Source organism: Pituophis catenifer, unplaced genomic scaffold (genome assembly GCF_029215685.1).
Source record: "Pituophis catenifer annectens isolate HBS135680 unplaced genomic scaffold, rPitCat1.0.hap2 SCAF_11, whole genome shotgun sequence".
Taxonomy (NCBI): domain Eukaryota; kingdom Metazoa; phylum Chordata; class Lepidosauria; order Squamata; family Colubridae; genus Pituophis; species Pituophis catenifer.
In genome coordinates this window covers 8,032,944-8,049,245 of record NW_027256891.1, presented here as the reverse complement: position 1 = coordinate 8,049,245, position 16,302 = coordinate 8,032,944, and the positions used below count along the sequence as shown (strand labels likewise).

At 40.5% G+C, this 16,302-nt stretch overlaps 1 protein-coding gene across 2 annotated transcripts in view; it reads right to left on the bottom strand.

Moving 5' to 3' along the window:
• Positions 1–15,827, bottom strand: part of DCX (doublecortin) — a 142,433-nt gene extending 126,606 nt beyond the window's left edge. The window contains exons 1-2 of one of the 2 annotated variants that reach the window (XM_070951882.1): positions 15,817–15,827; positions 12,513–12,903 (exon numbers count right to left, since the gene is read on the bottom strand). In XM_070951882.1, coding sequence (XP_070807983.1) covers positions 12,513–12,876 — 364 coding nt within the window. In that variant the 5' untranslated portion in view covers positions 12,877–12,903; positions 15,817–15,827. Of the gene's footprint in view, positions 1–12,512; positions 12,904–15,816 lie in introns of those variants that run through there. The other variant, XM_070951881.1, reaches the window with a different exon arrangement.
• Between the last annotated feature and the right edge of the window lie 475 nt (positions 15,828–16,302).

Below are 16,302 nucleotides of genomic sequence, written 5' to 3'. Positions count from 1 at the left end.
TGGTCCCTCCTTGAAGAACTGGCAAGGCAGCACATTTTTAATAAGACAACAAGAAAATGCTGATTAATTTCATTATTTTAGCTTTGATTTCAGAACAGGGATGTGAAAAGATGAGGCTGTGTGTATTTCAAATTACTTTTGCTAGTCAATTGCCTTGAGAGCTTTCTGTGGTAGGAAATGGATTCGGGCAGTATAAATATATCAATACATCTGTCATCATGGCATACATGAGGGATATGCAAATTATCAGTGTAGGAGAAGCAGCAACGATATAGGTGAATGCGAATGGATGGCAAATATTTCCTTAAAGAGACGAAGAAACTTGCATTCTCACCAATCCAATCCAGTGATATTTATAGCAAGAACTGTAACCCTATCCTATGAGCAGTCAAGATGCTGAAATTCTTAGAATATCACAGTACGTAATCCTAGAAACCTAGCCCAAGGGCTTTGGTACAAATTAGCACAAATCAATCAATCAGTCAGTCAGTCAGTCAGTCAGTCAATCACTAAAATAATTAATTAATTAGTACTAATTAATTTGGTACAAGAAGAGATTACACGAAACTTGGCTCAAAAACAGTAACTGTGAAAGAGACCTTGGAATCCTAGTGGACGATCACCTAATGATTAGCTAACAGTGTGTGGCAGCAGCCAAAAAAGTTATTACAATCCTTGATTATATAAACAGAGGCATAGAATCAATATCACATGAAGTATTAATACTGATTTATAAATCCTTAGTACAGCCACGCTTGGGATACTCCATCCAATGTTGGTCACCATATTACAAAAAGATGTTGAGAGTTTGGAAAAAGTGAAGACAAGAGCAATTAGGATGATTAAAGGCCTGGAGACTAAAACATATGAAGAACAGTTACAGGAGTTGGGTATGGCTTGTCTAGAGAAAAGAAGGACTAGGGCAGTGGTGTTGAACCTTTTTCTCGTGTGCCGAAATGTGCACGTGTGTGTTGGCACCTATAATGTAATGGGGGGGCCCTGCGCATGTACGCAGACCCCCCCACGCTCCCCCAACCCTGGCACATGCTTGCGTGACCCCCCCCATGTTGCCCCGCCCCCCGTGCATGTGTGTTCGACCCCCGCCCCCCATTTTGAGCATAGTAGGCCTCCCGGCAGCCTCCTGGGCCCACGAACGTGCCGTGCAGGGGGTGGCGCCACCCCCCCACGTTCCTGCCTTCTCCGCATATGTGTGCGTGACCCCCACCCGCTGCATATGTACACGCCCCTCCCGCATTCACCCCTCCTCCCTGCATCCTGAAAATCAGCTGGCTGGTGGGAGGCACGTGTGAATGCATGGTAGAGCTGAGCTGGGCGACGGCTCGCATGCCCACAGAAAGGGCTTGGTGTGCCAGCTATGCCAGGTTCGCCATCACTGGACTAGGGTGACATGATAGCAGTGTTCTAGTATTTCAGGGGCTGCTACAAAGGATGGGAGTCAACTTTTTCCCAAAACACCAGAAGGCAACACAAGAAGCAATGGTTGTAAACTAACCAAAGAGAGAAGCAACCTGGAGTTAAGGAGAACCTTCCTAACAGTGAGGACAATTAACCAGTGGAATGGCTTGCCTAAATAAATTGTGGGTGCTGGGGGTTTTTAAGAAAAAACTGGGCAGCCACCTATCTGAAATAGTATAGGGTCTTCTGCTTGAGAAGGGGGTTGGACTATAAGACCTCCAAGGTCCCTTCTAGCTCTATTCTGATTGATTGGTTATTCCAAGTATCTACCTTACACAATCCACAATATTCAGGTAACCCTTGACTTACAACCATTCATTTAAGGACCATTCAAAGTTACAACCTCACTGAAAAAAATTGACTTATGGTCAATTCTCACACTGAGGACCATTGCAGCATCCCCACAGTCACATGATCAAACAAAAATCAAGGACTACCTGTATTCTCCAAGCTTTCCTTGTACTGTTACAATGCACCGAATTGTGTACACCTTTTAAACCATTTAAATGGCTCCCTCTTGTTAACTATATATGAACTCTACTGGACCAGTCTGAGGGGGGAAATCCATAATTTGAGACTAGCTTCAAATTCACAAACATCCTCTATTTTTAATTCTGGATTTCAAGTAGAGGAAACATCTTCAGACTTTTTTGTAAAATAGAAACCAAACTTTCCCACTATATGTGACCTCAAGAATACGGTAGTGTGATTTCCTGATATTTTGAGGTTGTAAAAACATGAAAGCTAAGATAAGTCTTAAAAGAGGTTTAACATAAGTTAAATAACATGAATCTCCTCTCCCCCACCCCCTACCCCCAAAAAAGGAAGAAAAAATTGTGTATTTGGCTTATGACCTACTCATAGAAGTCTTCATGACTGACTCATAGAAGTCTTCAGTTAAATATATTAATTACAATCATGAAAAGTTTACCAATTTCTGATTTACTGAATTTTATACTGAACTTCAGCTAGAGACAAATATTCTACAATGATGGTGAATTTAGCACCAGTTATCTTCTATGGTTATTTTGAGAATTTTAAGGAATCTGTTCTCTAGACTAAGTTTCTTAAATAAAGCCATTTGTGTATAATAGGAATAATCAATGTGAACTGTTTCTCTTTGTATCTTTCATTCTGGCCTACTCACCTATGACACCCTGCTGATTCCTCATCCAAGTATTAATTAAGGCTTCAGCTCAAGTTGGCTAAGCACTGCCTTCTGTATTTCAGCTATGAAATGATGATAGTTTCACTGCCAGGAAATTATAGCCCACCTCTAAATCCATACCTAGTCTTACATCATAATATATTTCTTTGGGTTTGCTTACCTGATTGTGCCAACCCAGTAAATTGTGGTTTATTCATGGTTAATCAAAGTAGTATTGCATGAACATTATAAATGATGTGGGATAAGCAGATGTTGTTTGGTTAAAGGTATAAAAATATGGAATATTTCCCAAAGCATGGTGGCGCAGCAGACTAAAGCACTGTTATTAACAGTGCTGTTATTAACATCAGCTGCCTGCAATTACTGCAAGTTCATATCTCACCAAGCTCAAGGTTGACTCAGCCTTCCATCCTTTCTAAGGTAGGTAAAATGAGGACCCAGATTGTCGGGGCAATAAGCTGACTTTGTATAAAATATACAAAACTATGAAGGCTATTGCTTAACGCATTGTAAGCCGCCCTGAGTCTCCGGAGAAGGGCGGCATATAAATCAAATAAAAAAAAATGTGTGTATTATTATCTCTTTTATTCATTAAACATGAAACTCAGTCAACTGAACATTTAAAAATGTGTCACAAATACAATTGACTGGTGCTAATGGTTGATACGGGTTGCTGTCAGCGTCCTAGGTATCAACCAAGTACCTTCTTAAGATGTACGATGTTCCGAGTAGCAGTTTTTTGCAGTTCCGCTGGTCTTATTGCAGGAAACTGCAATTTCTTAATATGTTTTGTAAAATTCGTGGACATAGTACCAGGTGCCCCGATGACAATGGATATCACTGTTACATGTTTCATCCATAGCCATGTAGTTTCGATGGCCAGGTCGTGACATTTCGTGATTTTTTCCAGTCCTTTTTCTTCTACTCTAGCGTCTCCTGGTACAGCGATATCAATAAATTGTATGCTTCGGTTTTCAACAACTGTGATATCTGTTGTGTTGTGTTCCAAATGACGATCCATCTGTATTCAATTTATTATAATTTATTATTATTATTCGATCATTGTATAGTCAGCCAGATGTTCAGACTGGGTTTGGCATTTTTGTCTACCTACTGAGTCCTTAGCAAGGACCTGGAATAGGCAAATTTGGATGTTTGACGGTGTTGGGTTTTTTTTGTAATTTTTTTTTTATTTTTTCCAACATAAACATAAAAAAGAAAAATTTTCTCAAGAACGAAGTCTTGGTCTGGTCACACATGGGTATACTAGTTTAACAAATAAAAACAAATAATTTTAACCTAAATTCCAGCATCTTAATTTAAATCTTTCTCTTATCTCATCATATATCTTAATCTCCTACTAAAGCAAAGCTCATTTTTATATTCAATTATAAATTCAATTATAAATCAAAATTCAATACTGCTCTGTCTAAATTTTTTTTCCATTGCTCCTTTTAACATCAACATTAAACACAGAAACAGTCTAATCTATTAATCTATATATTTATCTTACAATTTTATCACTACAAATCTTAGTTTCCAAATGTATACAATTCAATTTTTATTTCAATCTATTAATCAAAATTTCTTTCTATTTTTCTCATTTTCTAGACCCAATTCATCCTATTTTGATCTTAAACTTTTACACAGACATCTCAAAATTTTCCATTTCATTTTAATTATTAATAATTATTCTTCAATGTATTCTCCTCATTCTCCTCCATCACTCCCCCTATTGTTTGGCTGATTTCCAGCATTTTCTCTTATTTTGGCTGATTTCCAGCATGCTTTATTTTGGCTGATTTCCATCATTCTCCTCCATAGCTCCACCTATTATTTGGCTGATTTCCAGCATTACTTATTTTAGCTGAGTTTTCAACATAATCTCCTCCATAATTCCAACTATTTATTTGGCTGATTTCCAGCATTTTCCATTGTTTTGGCTGATTTCCAGCATGCTCTGTTTTGGCTGAACAGCATTCTCCTCCATAACTCCACCTATTATTTGGCTGATTTCCAGCATTACCTTATTTTGGCTGAATTTTCAGCTTATTCTCCTCCTTAACTCCAACTACTATTCTACTAACTTATTTTAAAAATTTCTTTTTCAATATGTTGTCTATTAATCCACTGTTTCCAACTATACTCTTCTAGGGTATATCCCCATCTATTTCTTGATATTAATCATTTCCAACATATGTTAAATTCAATCTCAATTATGATTTCCCTCTGTGTACCTTAGTATATCATCTATAATCATTAACAATTAATCATCATTATCATCCACCACTTTGTTATCAAATTAAAACTAAAACGTGTTACATCAAATTATGCTTTTATGAAAATATCACTTTTAGTCACCTTAACTTCCCACTTCTATTTTAATTATCTTTTATTTTTAATTTTCTATCTTTATTTTACCATAAGCACTTCTTGTTTTTATTTAAAGCTCACTTAAACTTTGAACCATTTAAACAATTAAACATTCAAACATTGCTATCTGATTTGCTTCTTCATTTCCTTATCTGTCCATAAGCATTTCAATTCAAAGTCAGTACTTCCACGCTTAGAACGCTACTTATCCTTTTTAATTCTATTATAAAATCTGTTCCCAGTAAAATCCATCAGCTTCTCCACTTCCGTTCCTGCGCCAAACCTTTTATTGCTGCGCCAGTTAGTTAAAAGTTTATTTAGTCATTGTGTTTCTTCTTTCTTTATAAAGCCATTAGAAGACAGAATAGGAATCTCCAAAGTTCAAAAAGCCATAGTTCTTTTCAAAGTAATCCACAATATGTAACGAGTCAAATAGGTTCTTATCAGAAAAAAACAAGTTTCCGCAATCAACACTTTCACTTAGTCACAGCTTCAATTGCCATTTTGAAACATTTATGTAGCAATCTGTTTAATCTCTTTGTCTGGCTTTTAAATCCTTAATTATCGCTTTTCTCTTTTCCAAAAGTCAAATCCATTTCAGTTTTAACAAGAAAATTTGAATATCCAGCTCTATTTGGTTAATAAGCAATTCATTCCAATCAATCAGTGTTAAAGTAAGATTCTTAAAGGATCTTTAACTCCTTTCCTTATTTTACAGGATCTTCAAGCCCCTCAGATCTTCAGCCACTAGGTAAGGCTGGGGGTCTTATTTGTAAATATCCTTATTCACATGTTATTTCTTGTCTGGATTGGTGTCACTCATCCAGCTCTGAAGCACATCATCCTTTCTTCCTTCCTCCTGCGCATTGCTTGTCCCGATTTGTCGCAGTCTCGAGGCAGCCGCCATGGCTGCCGTCCCCCACCGCTGACTTAGAGGGTTGCCTCTGGCCTCCAAGGAACTTGCCCGGTCCTCTCGGCCACCCAAGGGGTCCCTCTTTTTCCCCTGTCCCTTTAGGAGAGGGTAGGTCCACAGACCTGTCAGTGGCGGTTTGCCAGTCGGGCTTTTTGCAGGGCTCTTCAGAGCGCTGCTATTTCCCCGACTGCATCCCCGCGACACCAAACCGGAAGTTGAATTTTTATTGTTGAAACTCTAGCAGAGCGAGGAAGAATTACATTCCACATTTTAAGTCTGAAGTCCACATTATTATATATACTTGTTCTTATTTTTGTTGAGCTTTGGGTCAAAAATCTTTGGCAGATTTCCCTCCCATCAAATCTTTTCTCCTTGTTTTCCTGCATACACCTAGCTTCTAACTATGGGAAGCGGCTTTCTGATATGAGTTATGTATCTTAGTGTAACTACTAAATCAGGTAGCATTGCTGGTAATATATTATAAAGTGCAGCTGATTAATGTCTTTCTTCATTTCAAGTTCACCTCCAGCACACATTAGAATGCATGGCTCAAATTCTAGCCAAAAACACTTTCCATTGTTAAATTAAACCTGCACACTTCTCCAAGGCTTAGTAGAAAAGTTTTAGGAATCGTACTGTATATAGAAGCTCAATCTGTGGTTGAAGAGTTGCTTGAAAGTGAGATGGGTGGCATATAAATTTATTTTATTTATTAATTAATTTTTTATGTCTCTCCTGTAAGGTGATTGTGGGCGGCTTTATTAATAAATTATTAATACATTCTAACTGTATTTCCACTCAACTCTTTTGTAATCTGATCAGGATAGAATAGAAGACAAGAATAGAAAACCACTAAGGGATCCTTGGTGCTTTGTGAGCTTGGTTGTTTTCTTGCAGATGTTTCATTACCCAAACTGAGATGGATCATATATCAACATCATCCTAGCCCTGTAATGTTACCTACTTTGGGTAATGAAACATCTGCAGGAAAACAACCAAGTTCAGAGAACACCAAGGATCTCTCATTTCAACCCTGACACTACAAATATTCTCCTTTACTGGCAGAAAAACCACTATTGGATATTTTCAAAATCTTTTTCTCGGGACCAAATGGATGACTACCTCACCATTAAAGTTTTATAAACCCTTGATGGTAGATTTGCTGTCTAGCTTCCTTGGCTAGTCACACTCTAGTAAAGCCCCATGGAAAAATGATTTCTCAGAGTCAAAGAAGTAGAGAAAATGGGGGGGAAATGGGTGCAGCCACTTCATCGATCAGAATTTGTTGAAATGGTCTCCTTTGAAATAATTACTAAAGGAAATTTTCGTCAAATGGAATAGAAACTGGTAGAAAATGCATAGAATTTTACCTACGTAACCTTTCATTCCTTTCCCTGCAGTGATTTTTAAAAGGTCTTTTGCAATCCTGATTGTCTCTCTAAACCTCTTATAGCTTGGACTGAAAATGGATCTATCTATCTATCTATCTATCTATCTATCTATCTATCTATCTATCTATCTATCTATCTAATCTATCACCTATACCTATCCACCAATCATCCATCTTCTACTATATTACTTGCCTGCCCATCCATCCATCCATCCATCCATCCATCCATCCATCCATCCATTTTCTTGCTTTAAGGAAGAGGGGTTGGGATTCTGATACAATATTTCCCAAAGGCCCCATAGGTTCTGAGTGAAAAAACAGAAAGAAAATGAGAATATTGGAAAAGATCTTGGAGGTTTTGCATCCCAACTACCTCTTTCACAGGGACCCTACAAAACTGCTTTTGCTTAAATAAGATTTTGGGGTGGTGTAGGACTAGTAAGATTCAGGTTCTGTCATGAATACTCTCAGGGTAATTTTGGATCAGTTCCTCTCTCTTGGTTCAGCTTACTTCACAGGTTTATTTTGGGGAAAAGTGAAGATATGCTTTGTATGCTGCTTTGAGAGGCTTTATTTGTAATTCCAATAAAGATCAGTAAGTAAATTTGGAGACTTATCCCTAAACATATCAGGCATGGAAGCTAGGTCCACATATGAAGCCCCAATTAAACTGATTTATTGTTACTTGGTGTCTATCTGCAGGGATTCTCAATTAATGGTTAGTACCTGCTTGGAGTTAGATAAGCATCAATAGAATTCAAGGGAGGTTGGACTTACCGTATTTTTTTGCAGACGCACCGGACCATAAGACGTGCATTAGCTTTAGAGGAGGCAAACAAGAAAAAAAAATCTGCCTCTGCCTCCCAGCATCCATCTGGTGTTCATCTGGCTAGCATCCTTGCAGCAAACAGCCTGCTCAGCTTCATCATGTTATTGCAGTCCCAACATGTAGCTCATCAGGGCTCTGCTCCGTTGTGCCCACCATCAGTCAACTGAGCTGAGCTGGCACTGGGGAACTCTGGAGCCTTTGCTGCCGAACAGCTGATGGGTGGTTGGATTGGCCTCCCAGAATAACGCAGATCAGTTGTTCTAGGTGGCGTGGATCACTGCCGCCTATCGCTGCCACCACCAATTGCCACCGCCTATCACCACTGCTGTTTGCCACTGCCATTCGCTACTGATCGGCCGATTTCTGATTGCTGCCACTGCCGGTGAATTACAGCAGTGATTGGCGGCGGTGATCCTCGCCACCTGGAACAGCTGATTGACAGTATTCTGGGAGGCCGATCTAATTGCCAATCAGCTGCTCGGCAGCGAAGGTTCCAGCATTCCCCGGCGGGAGTGAATGGCAGCAGCGGTGATAGGCAGTGAATGCCACCGGCACCCCCACCCCCACCCCCACAATATTCGCTCTATAAGATGCACAGACATTTCCACCCACTTTTTTTGGGAGGGGAGTGTGTCTTATAGTGCGAAAAATATGGTACTTCCTTTGTGGTTACATAGGGTCTAGGCTGATCCCTCTCTTGACTCCAGCCCCAGATTCTGCCACTCCTTCCCCTACATACACAGGCAGTGAATTGAGATACAATTGGGGCTTTTACTGAACTCCTCTCTCCTTATGGCTAGTTAGAATTTGCTCCAGCTGCACATAGATTTCACCCAACACATCCTTTTCCATCTCTTTCACAGTCATTCGTGAAGGTCTAACTGGGTTATTTTATTTCCTGATATTTCCTTGGTTCAAAAATAGCACTTTTTAGGAAATATCCTACAATTGGCCATATTCACACAACATACTTACCCACATCTTGGGTTTGCACTGTAGCTGAACCATCAACTAACGCAACTAGGGTCAATTTTTGTTTTTTTGATTGTTTATTCATTTGTTTATTTACCTATCTACCTATCTACTACTTACCTACTTACTTATTTACTTACTTACTGATTTATATTTTTTTATTTCTTAACCAACCACCTCCCTCAGAGAATTTGTACCACACAGTAAGCCACAAGGAGAAATAAACCAAGGTTAAAACTAACTAAGCTTAGCAAGTTAAGCACAGACAGCCTATAGGCTTTGATCGAGCTGGTGAGATTGTGTGAAGCAAAGGCAAGCATAGACTAAGACTAATATCTCATTAAAGCATGGAAGCGTGTGTGTGAAATGAAACCATTCGGCCTTCAGCAACATGAAGACAAAGGATTCCATTCATGAAAACAAAGAAGGTTCCATTCTCCATTAACTCTGGTGGAAGCTCTTTACTTCCTGTAGAACAAAATCCCCTGTGAGAAGCTGATAAACAAAGCAGTTCTGGTGGCTTACAGATAACCATGACGTCACCCTTTTCAATTCTAGCTCTGGGGAGTTTTCAAGGAGAATGACATCATTCAAAGTGGTAGCCTCTGGTATTAGAGGTAAAGAGTCTCAGGAACCTGGAAGCCTCAGGGAAGCCTGAAGAAGAAGCCCTGTGATATGTCCACCTTGTATCTCCAGAAACACAATGACTGTAGCCCAGCTATGCCCTGAGGGATAGAAAGCTGCAATCCAGATGTACCCACTGCCATCGAAGTAAGATTTAAAACCTGGGTGAAGATCATGTTGATAGATGCTTCATTGTGCTTCACATTTTATCAGCCCTTCCAACAGTGGCAAGAATTTTTCTCTCTCTCCAAATCTCTCTGGGCAGATCTTCCTTCCAGCCTTGTCATGTAATGTTGCAAAGATATAAAATTGATTGGATCCATATGGAAAGCCTTCCTCCTGAGAAGACTGCATCCATTGCCGACTTTCTCTCTGGCAGGCCAATTACAACAGCCACGCTCCCTCCCTCCCTCCCAGCTCAGAAGAGTTTGAAGACCCCCTCCCTCAAAAAACACCCCCCAGGGGCAAACCAAAGTGACATCCCCCTCCGAGCTTGCACAGAGGCACTTTGGAGACACACTGAACACATCCATTCCAGACAAAGGGACACACCCTGCAGGCTGCCTCTCAGATGAACATTTAAAACAAGTGCCTCTGATTAAAAGATTTTTAAAGATTTTTAAAAAACCTTTAAGCTAAAGGTACATAAAGCTCAGTCTTTTTTTCTTTTTACAAAAAAGAAGAAATAAAGGATTTTTTTCTTCATTGTTACTGCAGTAAAGAATAGAATTCTGCTTTTTCTTTAGGGTTAAAAAAAAAGCACATTCTAGCGCAAATTTCCAAAGCAGTGATGACATCAGCATTATATTTAATTCCCCACCACCGTTTTGGCTAATCTTGCAAGCTTTAAGGCAAGCTGCATTTAGCTTTGTTGCTTCTCAATACTGCACCATCGGTGCTCTTAGAGCCCATCAGCTGGTGAGTGATGAATACCCGGGCAAAAAGTGCACAAATCTAACAGACTGCATTCACACATGCTGAAGCATTTCTGCAGGATACAGGCGAAGTGCACATGCCTTCAGCCAGTCACACCCACTGCAAAATATTTGGTCAAAGCTTTCATGCTCACCAAGAATTGGAGGAACAGCTGCTTTACCACATAATGCATAGAAAGGATACTTAAACACTAAGGCTTTATAAAGGGTGTTACCAATGTGGGTTTGTGGACATTAGCATACTTAAGTCTTAAAGCAGGCTTCCAACCTCCTGCATTCATAATACTCAGATAAATTGCAAAAAGTGTAATAGTCCTAATCTAGAAGGTCAGGTAATGCAGCCTGTCTAGAAACTCACATCCTGCAAAGATATTTTAGACAGGATCATTTAGATTCACAGATGCTCTGACGTTAGGGAGATAAGTCTCCTAAATGTAATTCATGGGTCCACAGATGGGTACCCATATCTCCTCCTTAGGCAAGTCAACTAATGGTCCACAGAGACTCCTCTCTGCAAGCCCACCGGAATGCCTGTCACTACAGAGAGGCAGAAAACGTACAGTACAAGACATGACATCAGCCCACCCGCCTAAATGAGCAGGCATCCCACTTCCAGTGCAAGTTATGGAAACATGTGCACAAACACACCCACCATCTGGACTGAGATCATTCAATTACATGCCTTTCTAGATTAGCATCCATGCTGTATGCTCAGCGATGTATTTTAAGCTTCAGGGGAAGAAATCCATATTTAAAACAGGGTGGATTAGAACTTCTAATATTCTAACAAGGCTTTATTTCTTCCTCATGCTGCAGGGATTGCAATTAATGGCAGGATCACTGAGAAATGTACAAGAGATCCCCATCTATTTAAAGGATTTCAGAGGGGTTGACTAAGTCACAACCAGAATAAATCATTTTAAAGCTAGACTAGATCCTTTCCAATAGACAAGATGACAACCCCCACAATCCCCAGTTATCTTGCCCATGCTGTCTGAGATTTATGAGAGTTATAATCCAAGACAGCAGGAAAGCAGGCTTGAGAAAGCTGGGCTGGACAGCCACAGTGTACAATTTGAGGGGTGAGGATCACACTTGATTCTTATGTACAGTCAAGTCCAAAAATAAGATACAGCTGTACTTGCTTTGATTAAAATTAGATTAAATTATATATGAGTGGCATGAATCCTCCCCAGGATTTAATAGTTTCCACAAACTATCAAGTTATAAATTAAAATTTGGTGACAACTTTTAGATGACTCCAGTGGGTCACATCAAAATTTCCAGATACTTGCAGTGAATCTAAAATAAGGAGGTCCCAATGATATAGAGCAGTATTTCTCAACCTTGGCAACTTGAAGATGGGTGGACTTCAATTTCCAGAATTCCCCAGCCAGCATGCTGATGCCCTTCTTTCCTTTCCTTCCAGCTTTCCCAGCATTAGAGCCTTTCCCAGAGATTGCCGAATGTTGCTTACTCTGAAATTAAATTTCAAGATGGGTATTCTCAGCAACTTTAAGAGGCATGGACTTTAACTCCAGCATGCTGGCTGGGAAATTCTGGGAGTTGAGGTCCACACATCTTCAAGTTGCCAAGGTTGAGGAATACTGATATAGAGTGTTATATGCATCCATCCAAGGATTAAATATGAACTCTGACATACTTTTGGACAACCGCCCCAAAGATAAATTATTCCCATCACTGAAATTCATAGTTTTAATTTTAGCACCCTGAATCAGGATCAAAGTGTCATCTTCCTTGGGCTGGAACATGGGGACATTCCTCATCTTTCCACCTTTCCTGGAGTTATTCTACAATGCTGTCCTTCTTACCTTCTTCCAGTTCATCCATGCTGCCAATCTTTCTGTTGCCATCAATGGTGTAAATGTAGCGAACTCCCTGAGGCAGATTAATGTTATCAGACAGAGAACGGGTCAGATCAGCAAGCAAGGCATCAAAGCTTCGAAAGCGGTCACTGGAGACAGCATAAACAATCCCCTTGAAATAACGGTCCCCATTGCGGTAGAAACGCACTTTCTTTGCCTTCTTCTCATTGCTCAGCGCCTGTAAGGTCCTGGTGCGGTAGAAACTACAGTGGGCACTGTGAGTGGGACTTGGCAGGCCATTCATTCGGGAGCCACGCATGTTTCTGGACGCCTTATCTCTTTCGTCAAAGTGTCCAAAATCAAGTTCCATTGCTTGGTGACCCCTAAAGATGTGAAACTGAGGCAGAACAAGAAGGAAAAGAATGGAAGCAAAGAAAAAACAAATATAATAATCATCATCATCATCATCATCATCATCATCATCATCATCATCATCATCATCATCCAGCATGGTTATCTCATTTGCTGTGTATACTGTCATTTCTGTGTATATAATAATAATATAACCGTGATATCCATTGTCATTGGGGCACTTGGTACCATGTCCAAGAATTTTATAAGATATATCAACAAATTGCAGCTTCCTGCAATAACACCAGCGGAACTGCAAAAAACTGCGCTACTTGGAACATCGTACATCTTAAGAAGGTACTTGGTTGAGGTACTTGAACACCATTGGCCATCAGTCAATTGCAAATGGCGTCTTTATTGGGAATAGCTTTCATCCTGTGATGATATTTGTAACACCATCAAATATCCACATCTGCCTATCCCAGGTACTTGGTAAGGACTCGATAGGTAAACAAAAATGCCAAACCTAGTCTGAAACATCTGGCTGACTGTGTGATTAATTAAGGCAACCACCACCTTACTCAGAACTGCCTATATACTCAGATGTTAACTTAACAGCTCTTAGGTCCTTGGTTAGGATTTGAACTGTTAAGTTTTTACCAGTCCCAGACTGTGAATCAAATTGAAAATTAAATCAATAATAATAATAATAATGCAAAAATTACTGGGAACACTAAATCGACAAAGTTCTTGAAAATGAATAGGTCAAGATCTTGTGGGACTTTTGAATCCAAACAGACAGACATCTGGCCCACAACACACCTGATGTCACTATTGTGGAAAGGAAAAAAACTCTGGTTCATTGATATTGCAATACCAGGTGATACACGAATTGAAGAGAAACAACTAGAAAAAATAACAAAATACCACGATCTACAAGATGAAGTTGAGCAATTGTGGAGGAAGAAAGCAATGGCTGTACCAATAGTAACAGGAGCCTTTGGAGCAATACCCAAAGGGTTGCCTAGATACATGGAAAGTTTGAATTTATCAGACCTGAATATCCTGACTTTGCAAAAAACTACCTTACTCGGAACTGCCTATATACTCAGACGCTACTTTAATAGCTCTTAACGTTCTTGGTTTTTTCTCCAGTCCCAAACTAAATCAAATTGAAGATTACATCTTTAATAATTAATAATAATAATAATTAATGATGATGATGATGCAATGAGACAATTCACCCTTTGGAGAAAGAAAGCTGATGATACAGAACTTGGATTTAGGCCCCTTTAAAAAAAAAAAAAGAGGAAGGAAGGAAGGAAGAAATGGAACACCTGGGTTTTCCTTCTCTTGGAAGGCTACCAGAGAAGATTTTTCCATATGTGCATGAGTGAACTGTTGGGAGCATTAGGGAGGGAAGGAGCCTCCTACGTAATACAATTAATCAAGATTGATTATTTCTAAGAATAATTTTCATCCCACCTCCCCATCTTTCGGGATAACTCTCTTTCCAAAGCAGCTTATAAGAGAAAGAAAAAAAGCCAGGAAGAAGCATTTCACTGAGCCTCCTGGACTCTCTACGGAAATCAGTTCTGTCTATCAGGAGCAGCAAACCCTTTTATGGACACTGTTGGAAGATGGATCTGTGAACAGCTGTAAGGAGTGAGCAGAAGTTCACTGCAGTTTAGATGGGGCTGTGGACTGGGGGGCATGGGTGGGGGGGGCGGGGGGAGAAAGGAAAGAAAGACGATGCACCTTCCATGGATGGAAACATGAAAGTGACAATGCCCTAGAGTTACATGGCTAACAAACCAAAGAACCAGTCCATTATCTGTAACAGATTCAACATGGCCAAGGGTGACTGGAGTGACCAAGCTAGGGACCCCCTTTTAAACGGGGGTGGGGGTGGGAATCATCAGTAAGTCTCTTCTCCAGTCACACAGCAACAATGCCATTTTCTTTGTGAGCAGCTGGTTTCAGAAGCCAGCCAGCCCCCCCCCCCTCCTGTCCCCCCAGTCCTTCCCTTAGCTCATACATCCCTCCTAAGCCATCAATCACTTTTGAGGGTTATTCTCAATCGCCCAGGAGATAACATGGAAGGGTGGAAGGAGTTAATATGGAAACAGCAGCAAGGAAGTTAATGTGGAAGAACAGTATTGTTTCCACTTGGAATGCAATTCGAAGGTCAATTAATCAGGAAGGTTTTTGACATTCCCCTTTCCCTCTCCTTCTTACCGGTAAAATGAAGTGACTTTTAATTGCCGAAGGCACCTCCTAGCCATATTGCTGTCACACCCCTGCAAGTAGCACCTTTCATTGTTCAGAGCCAGAGCAGGGAACGAGAGGCTTAGCTTAATTTGTGCAATGGAGGAGTGATGGGAATGACAGAAAGACTAAGATCCTAGGAATCTCCTCCTTTTGCAATTTAAAACTTGGCATGCAAACCCAAGCTCTGACTATAATGGAAAAAAAGAAGGATGCAAGCTCTGGCTATCATTAGCCTTCCCACAATTAGCATGCAGGTCACATCTCTACCACAGAAACAGGGCGAAACATGCTCTTTGCAATCAGGTACAAATCTTGAGCAAAAGCGATCGCTCCCCAGCCACTTCCTATCAGTTTTGGTCAGGTCCCAACCCACCATTCATTTTCTACAGGGTGATAATGACCAGTCCCTGACCTTCGTATTGTCACCCTTGAGCTGCAGAGGGAGTTTTTCCAGCCTCTTTTCCTTCCGTCAAATTGCAGACTCCACTCTTGCCTGCTCCTTTCTACTGAAGTCTGCATGTACAATGGAATTGCACCAAAAGCCAACTTTTACGAAAAAGGAAAGGCAAAATCAAATGGCTGAGTGGTGGGCTATGAAGGCATCTGTGGCTCAAACGGTTCAGCCTGTTCTTCAATTGGCATCTGACATCGTTACTCGCCCTGCTTGGAAAAGTCAGGCTTTACTTACCGTTTTTTTCAGCTCACAGGGCGGAGATGCTGAGAGAAAGAAACCCAGCTACACTCTGCCTTTGTTGTCTGTGCTCCAAGCAAGAAATTCCTGCCAGTTTGGCCAAGATTCCTGCTAGGTCCTAGTGCCTTTTGCATACATGGGTTTGCACGCCCATGCTCACAGATTGACATGCAGGCCCCTTCTGAAACATGAAGTGCCTTGGCTTGGCTTCACACTCAGGACCAATTTCCTAGTAAAAATTTCCCTTCCCACCTTTTGAAAGAGAAAAGGTAGCCTGATGCATGATTTCAATTTTCACATGAAGCCACAAAGAGTGGGATAAGCCATATTTTGGGAGGCATTGTCTGTGCTTCTCCAAGGAAAATCTCCCATTGTCTTCAGTTCCTCATACTCTTCCCAGCCCAGCTGAAAACAGGCATGGTTTGATTTATGGCACGGCATTAGACTTCAGCACACACAGTACAAAAGTGAGGGAGTACTAGC